Raw genomic sequence first — 14,384 nt, forward strand, 5'->3', positions numbered from 1 at the left:
TCCACTCAGATTCTAATATAATTTTCATTTCCTGTTTGTTGTGCTTATCAAAGGCCCCACTGAACAAGTAGGAGGATTTAGCAGATACACTATATCACAGTTTAAAGGAAACCTTTTAACAAAAAGAACTGTTTTCATAAAAAAATATGCAAAAATCCATATGTGACTTGCTTTTGTGATCAGTTCAGCTGAATATGGGACAGTTTAGTATAAAAACCAATAAAAATTTCAATGAAGGATTGTGAAGGTTAATTTCATGTGTCAACTTGGCCAGGTTATGGTGTCCAGTTGTTTGGTCAATCAAGCATTGACCTTATTGTTACTATGATGTATTTCCTGGATTTAAATAATCAGTCAGTTGATTCTATCCATGACTGATAACATACAATCCATAAAGGAGATTTCCTTCAGCAATGAGAGGAGTTTCCTCATTCATTCAGGTGGAGGCCTTAAAAGAACCGAGGATTTCAGCAGTCAGAAAGAATTTCTATCTCCATTTCAGCCAGATGGTTTCTCCTAAGAAATTCAACTTCACTTTCAATGAGTTCCCAACTTATGGCTGGCCCTAAGGAATTCAGATTTGTCAATCCCCATGGTCATGTAACTCAATTCCTATAAAAAAAATTCTATCTATCTATCTATCTATCTATCTATCTATCTATCTATCTATCTATCTATCTATCTATCTACCTACCTACCTACCTACCTACCTACCTACCTACCTACCTATCTATGTATCTATCTATCTATGTTATGTTTCTCTGGAAATCCCTGACTAATACATGCATTCTTGTTTATCTTGCATCTATCTTAAATTAAATAGGTCTATGCCGGAGACCTGGGTTCGATTTCTGGTGCCTGCCCATGCAAAAAAAAAAAAAAAATTAAAAACATCTACTATCAATATTAAATCAGTAAAATTAAAAACAAAGTTTAAGAAATTAGTAAAAAGAGGAAGAATCTATTTCTTCTCTGCTGTTGGGGACTTAGAGTCTGACAGGCTGGCAGAAAGACAGAATGTAAACCTTCGAATGCTTCAATACACTTAAGTATCAGGTATAACTAATTCCAAAAATACATCTTACCCGGAGGTCCAGTAAGTCCTGGTTCGCCCTCAGGGCCAGTTGAACCAGGTGCTCCACTGGGACCCTTCATACCTGCAAAGAAGGTACACAAAATTGCACAGTGAAACAACAAGGCCAAATCTTTACCCACCCAAATTAGACAATGGGTATCTTGCCCCAAAGGAGTCTAATGTTAAGGGAAACCCTAAAACATCATATTAAATACCTGGAAATCCTGGAACACCAGGGAGACCAGGATCTCCCTTCATTCCATTGAGACCTGGCTGACCAGGATTACCCTGAATAAAAAAAAAAATCATTACTGTCAGAAAAAAATTGGGGGTGGGGAAATAAGGGAGTGAGAACATAGATGGTACTGTATAAGTGGTTTATAGTACTGGCTCTATAGTCAAATATCCAGGATTCAAATCCCAACTTTGTCTCATTAGCTTGTTTGAACTTGAGGTTATTATTTAACCTCCTTGATCCATATTTTTTTCACAATGATATCTACTTTATGGGGTTGTTATAAAGATTAAATGAGAAAATTCATATGAAGTTTTTAGAAAACTGAATGTCATGTGTAGTTGCCTAACAAATGGTAGCAATTATTTATTATCACTAATAAAGACACTTTTTATAAAAGCTTAGACATGAAGTGATAAATACTTAGATTAGAATCACATATGCAGAAACAATAATGGAAAGACTTAGCAAAAAATATAGCAGGCCCTGACAATTAATTGTTTGAGGGCAAGGAAAAGTGTAGGAAGCATATTTAGAAATAACTAGAATAGATCTAGAGGAAGAATGTGAAAGAGCAAGATCGTTTAGGAGGTTACACTAGTCCAAATGTGGGACAACGAGGTTTGTGTTAATGGAATGAAAAACAAAGGGGCAAGCTGAACATCTTATTATACCAAAAAGTAAGAAAGTGCTAAAAAAAAAAAGGGAGAGGTGCATGTCAAAAACATTTAGGATAAGGCTTGAAGAGGTTTCCACAGGCCTAGTCAGGGACAATTTGAACATCAATATGAGCAAGGTCAGTTTTTTAAAAAAGGAAAATCATAGAAAAAATTGAGTCCATACCAATAATAGATAAATAAACCATTTCGCAAATATCCCAGTAGAAACTAGTTTAGGAAAAAATTGTTAATATATGTTAAATCTTAGGCGAAATTTTGATGAGGAGCAAGCAGTATAACTATATTATCTTAACGTGATTTCCCACAGTTTTCTTATTAGTTGCAAGGGAGAAGACAGTAACCATACAGGGGAGAACTTAGTAAACAACTTGACTGGGTGATCAAAATTAAGATCTCCAATAAGGAGTAGATAGTCATCGTGGGCCTCCATATGTGATAATTTTAGAACATCACTCATGCAGTATTCCAGCTGGAGATACATAGCCTGAATCTAGTTAGGAGGATACATCAGACAAAAAAGGGACATTCTATTTTTTAAAATGGGGGGCCTAAATTCTTTGAAAATGTTAAAGTCATGAAAGCAAAAAAAAAAAAGGCTTAGGAAGTGTTCCAGATTAATAGAAACTAAAGAGATAGAACAATTAAATGTAATATATGATCTGGTCTGGACCATGTACTAGAGAAAAGTGGCATAAAAGATATAATTAGGGTGCCCAGGTGATTCAGTGGTAGGATGCTTGCCTTCCACGTGGGAGACCCAGGTTCGATTCCTGGACCATGCACTGCCCCCCCCCAAAGGACATTATTAGGTCAATTTATGCAACTGGAATATGGAAGGTAGAAAGTAAAATATTATATCAATGTTCAAATTCTTGAGGCTGATAACTACCGTGGTTATATAAGATGAAATATTTTTTCATAGGAAATATGCACAGAAGTACTCAGAGGTAAAGGGGCATAATGGCCGTAACTTACTCAAAAGGTTCGGAAAAAAATATGTATATATAATCATGTGTGTGTATGTGTGTACATGTGCATGAACACATATACAAACACATACAGAGAGAGCTAATGGGGTAAAATATTAATGATTGGTACAGCTATATAAATGATTCATGGGAGTTTATTTTGCACCATTCTTGCAACTTTTCTAGAAGTTTAATATTTCCAATAAAAAGGCAGAAAAGGTACAAGTGTAAGAAGTAATTTACACAAAAGGAAAAGAACAGAACTTGGCAATACCAGATTTGTGAAATACTGTTATCAGGTAGGACTCTTGAATCAGCCAGGGGCATGTAAACTGGAGATAGATGGGAGATGAATGAGGTAAGGAGTGAATAATTTTAAGTCTTGGTGACTGGGAGAATAATGATGTCATGGGTGAAAAAATTAGCTGTTGGAAAGCTTTAAAAGGGGCCACTACTTGAAATATTTTTATCTGCTATAAAGCAGCAGTCAGAATAAAGGACCACACCCTGCCCATACTGGCTGCCAAATCTACCAACAATCTTCTAGAATTAAGTGGGAAGCTATGAGGATCCATAAAGAAGTCTGACTGTGCAGGTCAAATGGTGATATTCTCTTTTTATAGGCGAGACAGAATCCAGAGTGTCAACTGCCTTCCCGATAGGCACAAACATAAGTGTGATGTGGAGCTGAAATTTGATCCTAACTCCATCTAATTTCAAAGTTTAAAATATTCCCACTCACCATAATTACTTCTATGGGTGGATTCATCCACATTCAATGCTCTGATATACATGTCTCATTTGTATAAATCTGCTTTCACTGAAGTGAAGGCCTCTCATAGCTAAACACTATACGTACCAAAGACTCCAGGTAAAGTATCTTTTGGGCAACCCTTTATAAAAGAGCATAAAGTTCCTTTAATTGAGGGAAGACAGGAAACTTGCCTTGTTTCTTTTGTAATTCAACAGAGAGCCATGTATATAGACATTATCCAGTCACTGTTAATTAAGATGATGCAGTTTAGAATTATTCTGAACACAAATACTCTCATCCCACTCTCACCAAATGTCTACTTTCATTTCCTACCGGGAATCCTGGTGGTCCTTGATCTCCTTTCAAACCAGGTAAGCCAGGTTGTCCAGGTTGGCCTGGGTTTCCCCTCTCTCCTTTAATACCTCCATTTCCAGGAAGACCCCGGGGACCTTCTGGACCTGGCAAACCTTGATAATGTACAAATAACCACATTTCAGTATGGCAAAAGAGTTTGTGGCATAAAAGTTAGCCTTTTAAAATCAATCATCTTCTTACTACTTTTCTGATTATAAATCCAAACTACTTTAACATAAGTAAGATATATAGATACTGTTTCCCTTTCTAATGAAAATTGGATTGGGTTCTTTGCGTTATTAAGACTAGTACAGACCCTATTTAGTTCACATTTTATTATATATTAAATCCACTAAACTCACTTCTGAAGAATGGACACAGGGCAGATGAGTTTGCTTCTGTAATTCCTAAAGAAGTGTAAAGCAGCGAAAATAAAACAGACGCTGTTGGGCAGTGTTCTAAAATTGGAGCAGGTATCAGAATCACCTGGAGAGCTTGTTAAAACCCAGATTCCTGAGTTTCATACTGAGTAAGCCTTGGAAGGGCCAATAATTTGCATTCTAACAATCTCCCTGTTGATGCTGAAACTGCTGGTTCTAAGACCACACTTTGAAACCACTGCTGTAGGGAAAACACAGAGTCAAGCCATGCATCTCATGGTGACTAAAATCAAATTGCTTTATTTGTAAGTAGTTACTTTTATACAGTTTTCATTGCTGTTCAGTTAAGATAGTTTAATTGTTTAATTTCATTTTAGCGACATGCTTGATATATGGAAATCTTTTTCAAATGTCAGAAACTTATTGATTCAACCTAGTGCTTTTAAATTAATTTTAAAATGTTTTCATATTTTCACATTTTAAGTATTTCTGAAGAAAAATAAAGAATTTGTATACATCTTGTGAACAAGTAAAATAATTAAAAATGGGGTTTACTAAGCTCTTTTACTTATACCTTGCTTTCAGCCTTTCTAAATAAAGCCATTGAATCCATTAAACAACCACGGAGATCTTATCATTGGCCAAGTACTTTGTCACTAGGGGGAAAACAGCTGTTACTTGCTTTCAGAGTGTTAAGTAATGGCTGAGGCCGAGATTAAGTAGTCCTGCCTTAAGAAAATAATTACAACTCCTTAAATAACAAATGCCAATAATTAGGGTTTATCCCTTCTCTCCTCTGGTTTAGTTTTTCATTGATTTCAACAAGAAAAGACATGTAGGCATTATTTTTTAAGGCCATATCACAGGCTTATGAACACTAGGTCAAGCTTACATATGGACAAAGAGCCATCCTTTCAATGCGAGATAAACTTTTGACTTTAGTTCCCTTACCAATACTCTAATACCCAGAATAAATGACTTTGTGCTAATAAGGTAGCATGGCATAGTTATTAAGAGCTATTGACTCAGGAGCTAAAAAGCCGGGTGTGAATCCCAGCTCCATTAATCATTAGCAAGTGTATTCTTCTCTTTGACCTCCATTTCCTCTTCTATAAAATGGAAATAAGAATTGTATCAACCTTATGATATTGTTGTGAGAATTAAATGTTACGCACAGTGCGTGGCACATAGTAAGAACTATGTGTGTGTTGTTTTATTATTATCAAAATTGTTAAAACTGAAGGTAGGGATGTATCTTTTAAAAATCTTTTGGTATTTCTATGTGATTTCATAAAATAACACTATTCCATCTGGCACATGAGAAAGAAGAATCAGGTTCACAATGATATGGCAATAGTTTTATCTTTAAACAGTTTAATCCATATAGTCACGGTAGCCCAGCAATGAGACAACACACTCAGAAATTCACTCCTAATCATGAAGAAAGGGTTGGGATACTTTGTACTTCAAAAAAAAACAAACAACCTCCCCCCACCCCCGACAAAACTGCCTAATTCCAACTAACTAGCTAGGGTTTTCTAAGCAAAACTGTTAATTTCATTCATAATATATAGAAATAGGGTAGAAAAGCTTATTAAAAGAAAGGGAGTATCTGTGAATCATCCTGATAATAGTGACAAGGTAAGGTTAAAATGAAAAACAGAAAGAGGAACCTTTCATGAGCTTCTTCCCCAGACTGAAGGTTATCAGAACACAGTTTATCTTTTGAAAAAAAAAATACTAGATGTTTTATTGGCACTGCTTGGTTTGTAATTAAAAGGAAATACTGGAAATTTTACATGCTATTAATTCATATCTGCTGTTCTAAAGTTACTACAAATTTAAATTAATGAGTTGCTAACACCATAAGGGACATATGAGTTTTATTTTTAATAGTATTCAATAGTTTCAATCTTCCACCACTGAAAATAGCCATGAATACTCAGATTAGGGCAATCTCATGCAACAAAAAATTTTAAAAATAGTACAAATGGGCCAGATGCCTGTCTAAAAATCTTAATACAGACTTAAAAATAAAAATAAGTGTATGTCCACCTGAAATTCTACACGTCTTGAAATTCTACATCTTTATGTGTGGATTAACTATTTTAAACAATTGAAAACACAGACCTAATCTCATTTCTAACTCAATTATAAACAAGTCACATTATTTTCACCAAAATATTAAAACCTGAGCAGGTAGTATTTGAGAATAACAAGCACTCCTCAATAACTTCTGAATTACAGCCAGAAAAAAAGTGCATTTCTCTTATCACATGCAAAGCATAAAAACAAAACAAAAAAACAAAGAATTGACCAGTGAAGGATCTAACCTTGAAAACCTGGGAAGATCAGAGTTCACCAAAGCCCAAAGATCGATGTTAGCAGTATCAGTCATCACACAGTACAAAATAAGATTATGAGTTAGAAATTGTTCACATTATAGCATAAGTTAAACAGTATTCCTCTTTGCCAGTGCTTATTATTCCTACAGCATAATCAGTATACAAACAGAACCATTCAGGAGTATGAAGAACCAAACCATTTTAAATAGAGAGTAAACTGCTAGTCTTCATTAATCCAAGAAATGGGAAATTCTACTGAAGACATCACGTTAACACTGCTACTGTGGCTTTCCATAAATTAACTTCTCAAAACATTAAAGCTAGCAAGATTGTACCATTTTGCTAACAGAATTCAGTTCCTTTCAAAAAGGGTAATTTCATATAAATGTTTAAATGTATCTTGGCCTCTACAGCCTTTTTAAAAACACAAGGTATAAATGACTTGTTTAATTCAGACAGCCCGAGAAAGATACAGTTAACTTTAAAGGCTCCATTGGCAAAAAATACAAAGTTCATAGGTGACTGGATAAAAAAGGTGAAACACTTACTATACAATGGCCATTACCAACTGTACTTTGAAATGTCTGTCTCATTTGCAAGCCATTCCATAAAGCCACATTCTGAGGTTTTCTTCTATTCATTATTACTTGTAATAAGTTACTTACAGAGAAAAAGCCAATGTTCACCATTAAACTCTGAAATAATGCTTTATCTTTTCCAAAGATTTGAAGACCAGCAGTGAAAGGGTGCTTAAAATTTTTTTTTGCCATGCAATATCCCACCACTAACCACAGAAAACATCACATTTATTTCTTATTATTCAGTGAACATATTAAGTCAGATTATTCACTATTAAATGAAAGGATCATTAAATAAAAATGTTAAAAGCTTACAAATAGGATACTTCTTAATGTTAATTGAATATAAACACAAATTCCTTTTCTTACAAGTCTTGCTATGATATATAAACACTGAATGTTAGCAGAAGAATAAACTATGTTAGAGTACTACATTATAGGAGGTAGAAGACCTAGGTTTACTTTGGCTCTACTACTTAATAACTATATGACTTTGGGCAAATCAACCTCTCTGAGCTTGTCTTCGAACCAATATAATGGGAATAATGTTACATTTCCTAAACTTACTGACAGTGTTGATTCAAAGATAAATTCAATTTTTAAAATATTGATCTATTATCTGCTACATACAAGGTGCTACAAGGAACACAAAGGTGAGCAAGACCCAAGCTCTGCCCTCAAGGAACACAGACGTATACCTTATATGATGTAAATAGTGGCATGCTGTATAAATATAAAACATTGCCATTACTGCCTAGCATTTGATACTTTGAAACTCAGAAGACTAAAATTAGCCTCTGTTTAAATGGTTTCTAAACCACATCCAGCAAACTGACTCATGGCAACACTTAGAGCAGAGTCTGGCTATACATTTAGTTAAATAAATTAGAATTCCTACCTAAGATAATTCAGACTTTAGGTATAGGTATTTTACATGTATGTTTGATATAGAAGGGCCAATAACAAGAACTCTTAGAAAAATACTTCATTGAAATATATGATATTTCAGTCTGAATGAGTACAAAAAAATTTTGGGATCATATCATAGCAAAACTTCTAAGACTTCAATTTCTAAAGGTAATATTTTAATGAGTTATATGCCAAGTCAATTTTGTACATGAGGCTCTCAATCCATTATTCCTCAATCCACCTGACAAAATTTAACTAAAAAACAAAGCAAAACAAATAAACAAAAAAACCCTGGTCTTGTGCATAAGTGGCATTAACTAAAGATAAACGAATGAGTTGATTAGTATATTTTAAATCCAGTTTCCATATAAGATAGTAGTTTTCAAGTATTGCAAAAGAAGAGAACACTGCAGAGAACAGATTCCAATCATTATGTAATTTAGAGACCTGGTAAATAAGAAGTTTAAAATAATATTGCTCTGTTTCTTTTTCTTTTTTGAATATATCTAGTGTCTTAGAAGAGCAGAGTCTTCTAGCTGACAGTAAAGGCTAGCAGTAGCTAGCAGTGATCAAGGTACCAGAATTCTGTGCAAGACAGACAGGGAAGGATTCAAAATTATTTCAAAGTATATCCTAATCTTCTCTTTATCTTGGTGATAAATAGCATGCACTTGCCAATCTTTTTGAGGATCTTCCTCTATGAAGAACACAAGGAACAGTTACTAGGGGTTGATGAGACTTTTGGGGTAATAAGAAAAAAGAAAGTGGAGACAGAAAACAGAGTCTCCTAAAACAGCAGAAGCAGCTTCATTTTATCGCTGAGCTTATCTGTAACTAGAATAAGAGGCCAGATCATAAGCACCAAGCCATATGACTGACTTTGTGAAAAGATGATACAGTGTTACTAGCAGAAAAGACTCTAATACTGGGGAGCCCTAGCACAAAGTCCCAGCTATGCCAATAACTAGCAATGTGGCCTTGAATAAGCTTCTTGACCTCTTTGGGCCTCAGTTTTCTTATATGTAAAACTTTAAGTCCCTTCTAGATCTAGCACTCTATGGTTCTGTCTAATAATGGGTTTGTGGGGGAGTAAGAAACTAAGGTATTAGTTTGGATAGAGATACATGGCTTCCTAAGCAGTATCTTGAAAAATTATGAATTCTCAATTTATAGGAAGAGAAAATTTCCTGCCATTCCCAGTAGCCAGCACATTTTTTCCCTTTTCGTTCCTCCTTAGAAATTTGAAAAAGGTTATTTATCTTAATAATAAATGCATTTAGATGTCTGTGACTCTTTTTACTCCTGATTAGGAAAACATTTTTCAATATGAATCAGAAAGTTTCCTTTGGGTAGTCCTTGGTAATCGTTACCTGGTTTGTACGGTTTACATGTGTATGAAAAGTTTAAGAGTCTTCTAATCTGAGCTGGTTGCATGATTTTTTGTTTTTACTCTCTGCCTATTAGTCCATTTTTTACAGCACTAGATTTAGAACTTTATGAAAGATCAAAATGTAAAGAAGGAATAAATTGGAAACCTATAGGAAGTGTGGCAAATCAAATTATTACATCTTTGTAAGATACGATAATGCACATTACGTTTTAAAAATGAATGCCTTCTTGAAATGCAGTTCAATTTCATTTGCATCGATAGATATAAGACAAAGATAAGAAATGCTCTCTACTCCAAAGGTAAAGGTAAAATGTACAATGGTGTTTTGGATACTATAAAATTTCAACCAAAAGTGACATGAACATATGAATTTTGATGTGCTAAATTAGTTTTCCTAATTAGGTAATTTTGGATCATCCCAATAGACAGACATACTGGATTCTACAAGTTCCTGACAACTTGCAGAGATAAGCCAACATGTAAGAATGGAACTGACATATATGCTCTTAAAATATATTTGAATATTCAAAAACATTAGGTACAGCTGTATATACACATACATGCACACACACATTTATCTGCATACACACACATAAATATATGTATATAAATATATAAGTAAAGGTTCAAATTTCATGCAATTACTATTTTGGAGTTAAAGAGCTAACCTGTAGGACCTAGATAAGGATCAAAGTTCACCAAGGTCCAATGTCATCATTAGCAAAAGGGAAAAATATAAAAATTGTTAGAAATATCAAGAAACTAAAGCAGTACACTAAACTTTCAAATTAAAATTTATTTCAATATATGAACACTCTGAAAGTTCATGTTTGTGCATCTGTATATAAACCAAATTATCATCAGAATCAGCACTAAAATTAAAATAGTACTTGTGACATATTTTGAAAGGCCAGAAATCATTTTTATAATTTTATAATAATAATTACTATGAGGCTCAAGAATAATAAATTCTAGGAGCAATTGGGTTTAAAGCTCCATTTTAATTTGTAGTTTATGAACAAATTGAGAAGTCACAAATACTCATCAGGTACATGTCTTCTGACTACATTTGTTATTATTTCTTTAGAAACTGTCATTTTGTAAAGCCTCTTTATCACTAATAGCTTTATATTGAAATGTTTCAATGTAATGTTCAACTGTGAGATCCATTATTAGTAAGAACAAATAAACACAGTGCTGATTAAAATATAAAAAGGATAATTTGGTGTATTGGAATTATCATATATATAAGTAAGAAAGATATTTACTTCAATTCTTTGCATTACATGCAAGGGCATTAATATGGCTGAGGAGATTTTCACTGGTGTTCTTCGATAATAATTCAAGTTAGAACCTTAAATAATACCCTTTATAAACAGTCAAATCAGATCAGATACAATTTTGTTTTGTAATCTCATTTAATTCATGTTTTTAGAGCATGTTTTATTAAAATTAATTCCAATCACTTTAGAGTTTACTGTAATGTACATAGCAATTTTCATTTGTAAATGCATTTTTAAAAAGTTGGGGAATTTCAAGAGATAATAGTAATTGCTTTGTTTCTTTAAACTTAGACTTCTCATTTAAGAAAAAAAGTCAATGAAGGCCAACTTTTCAATTACCAGAAATAAAGAAACTAAAGATTAAGTCTCAAAAAACTGTTAATACCCTGTTACCAGTGACTGGGCTCAGCAATATTAACCAAAGATGTAAATAAGTATTTCCAAAATTAGTAAACTCAAATGACACTGTAGAGATATAAAATGGAAAGGTGAATATTAGATGCAAAATTGATACTACTAGATACAAGACAAATGAGGTATAGACATGAAGCTGATAGGAAGACATCATTATTCAGTTTGATCATGCTGTGATGGTGAAGATCAATTTGATTGCCTAATTCCTAGAGAAGATAAAATTTGTTTATTGTGCCTGGTAACATTTGCTGATCATATGCAGAGTCATAGAAACACTTTTGGTATGGACCAAAAGCATCTATTGGGTGAGCACTAAAATGATTTCTGTGATGACATGCTGAGAAGCTCACATTTAAATATGCAGATGGCATTTTGCTGCTAGGTTATCAGTACAGCTTTATTTTTAATAAAAACACTAATAAACCACTATTTATTTTCTTTTCCTTCAAGTTGTTTTGTTTTACTTCAGCTTTTACTTCAGTTGTTTTGTTTTACTTAAGTAAATAATGAAATGCATTACAGAAAAGAATTATTATATGTCATGGAAATGGATGGAGCTGAATGTAAACCAAGCTATTTATTTGTAAGATCTTAAATTACAAATCTTTAAGTCCTAAAGACTGAATAACCTACCAGCAAAATGAAATAAATGGATCAATAAATATATATTCAATTCCCCTACCACTGATATACATACCTGGTCTTCCAGGAGGACCTTGGGGCCCAGGATTGCCTTTAGGGCCTTCCAGAGCTGGACCTGGAGAACCAGGAGGGCCTGGGGGACCCTGAACACCAGGGAAACCCTGAAAGCCTGGTTCACCCTTAGGACCCGGAAGGCCAGGGTTTCCTGGAACGCCAGGTAATCCTCCATCACCCTTTTGACCTATGAAAGCAAAGTGACATTAAAGAACACATTAAATGATACTGAGCTTTAGCCTTATCTATAAAGCTAAAGCTATATACTTATTAGAGCAACTAATGAAATTTACTAAGACTTATTTATATCTCCCACCAAATCCACAAGTGACCCTTCCAAAATTCTTCCCATTAAATGCATGTATTTGTTATCCAGGAGTAGTTTTAGAGTATGTGTAATAATATAAACAATGATAGCTTACATCCCAAAAGCTACCCTTAGTATAAAAAGCAATGATCTTGTGACTAGAAGCTATGAAATACAAACATAAAGTACCTGTAAGAATAGTTTCAAAATGTTTTGAATCTAATTTTGAGACTGATGGAAGATGTGGATCTTCAATGGTTGCTATGTTTCCCTAAAGACTACTCAACTCAAGATTTATAATCACAGAAAAAATGTTTTCAACATTTTTTTCTACACCACTAATATTCCTGAGAGAGATATAATAGTGATACATTAAAGCAATAATTTTCATATTGGGATCATGGGAAAGATATTGGAATTTCTAAAGATATGTGGTTTGAGAAAAGGCTCCATAGACTAGCCAAGGTCATTTCAGAACATAAGCATAAATATCTCTATGTACAATCATTCAACTAATTATTTGCTGCTTATAAAAAGGGTAAGCACAAGTGAGAGAATGCAGATGTGTGGATGTGCATATTGATCTAGATATGCAAGAAATAAATTCAGGTAGAGTTCCCAAAAGACATTTTAATTATTGATTCTTATTTCTACAGCATTTCCTTACATTACATTGATATTGTTTCCAGGAGGGGAAAAGAGTGTGTTCTCCCCTGGCTAAAAGAGTTTTAAAAAATTATACCAGGTGGGCCATGGTGGCTCAGTGGCAGAGTTCTCGCCTGCCATGCCCGAGTTCAATTCCTGATGCTTGCCCATGTTAAAAAAAAAATATATATATATATATACATACTGAAATCTACCTCTTCTTTACAATTTGCCTTTTTTCTTTAGTGTTTCTCTAGAATTCATTTATAAAGTTAATGAAGAGATATCTGCATGTAAATTTCCTTAAGAATGTACTTTTATATAGCACCATATACTAAATTGCTAAATAATAAATGCTTTAAGGTACGAGTCTAGCATTGTGTTTTCTGGGTTTGTATGTGCATTCTATAATTGTAAATGTTGGAGATGGAAAAATAAAGTGTAGTGGAAAATAGACTCTTTTATAGACTGACTTAGTATGTTTTTAAAAAGTCTACCAGAAAGTCCTGGGAGTCCAGGGGGTCCTGGGATTCCAAAGCCTGGTTGACCTGTCAGGGTACAAACCAAAAAATCACAAACGGATAATAATGACTGAAACAAGGACAATTTATTTTCAGACTGTTGAGATTTTTATTAAGTTCCACAATGTATATTAAATGGAACATGTTGAAGATTTATTTCCAACATAGAACTATAATGCTAATATGAGTAAACTATATAAACATGTTCTTGTCATGATGTTAAATATATTTCTCTATATTTATATCATATGAATATATATATAAATGGAATTAGATCACATAGGGAAAAGTCACACATAGAACTTTAAAAATGCTAGGTAACTACTTCTCAATGTGAAAAACTGGCCAAAAAAGGATAATAAGATGGAGGCAGCTTAACAAACCTATGTGAGATATTCTTAGGATGGAGAGGGAAAAGGTAATTAAAAGGGGAAAAACGTATGGATGCTTAGAAGGTAAGAAAAAAGATATTATTTTATTGTGGGTAAAAAGGGTCATTATTATAGAAGACAAGGAAGAAACTTTTTTTAAAATTACGAATCATAATAAAGTATAATACCTGGTTCACCCTTCTGTCCAGCTGGCCCTGGAATACCATCTTGACCTGGTTTGCCTTTTTCACCCGGAGGACCCGGCAGGCCAGGGCGACCTCCACCACCTAAACAACAGAGCAAAGGAAGCTATACCTAACTTCCAAACTCTCTTTTCCTTCTACATTCCCCATTGTCTCCACACTAGTTTCAACTAGTTCTATCCAAAAATCACAAAGTGCCTATGAGATCCACTTTAAACCATGACATCTTTTGGAAATGAAAAATTTTAAAGAAATAAAGGCGGATAATGAGAATAA

The 14,384-nt window shown here is 33.8% G+C and overlaps 1 protein-coding gene across 1 annotated transcript in view; it reads right to left on the reverse strand.

Moving 5' to 3' along the window:
* Nucleotides 1-14,384, reverse strand: part of COL4A5 (collagen type IV alpha 5 chain) — a 351,509-nt gene that overhangs the window by 48,735 nt on the left and 288,390 nt on the right. Inside the window, exons 39-44 of the mRNA XM_077145842.1 lie at nt 14,094-14,192; nt 13,511-13,561; nt 12,063-12,248; nt 4,046-4,179; nt 1,291-1,363; nt 1,086-1,157 (exon numbers count right to left, since the gene is read on the reverse strand). Coding sequence (XP_077001957.1) covers nt 1,086-1,157; nt 1,291-1,363; nt 4,046-4,179; nt 12,063-12,248; nt 13,511-13,561; nt 14,094-14,192 — 615 coding nt within the window. The remainder of the gene's footprint in view (nt 1-1,085; nt 1,158-1,290; nt 1,364-4,045; nt 4,180-12,062; nt 12,249-13,510; nt 13,562-14,093; nt 14,193-14,384) is intronic.

This window comes from Tamandua tetradactyla, chromosome X (genome assembly GCF_023851605.1).
Source record: "Tamandua tetradactyla isolate mTamTet1 chromosome X, mTamTet1.pri, whole genome shotgun sequence".
NCBI lineage: Eukaryota > Metazoa > Chordata > Mammalia > Pilosa > Myrmecophagidae > Tamandua > Tamandua tetradactyla.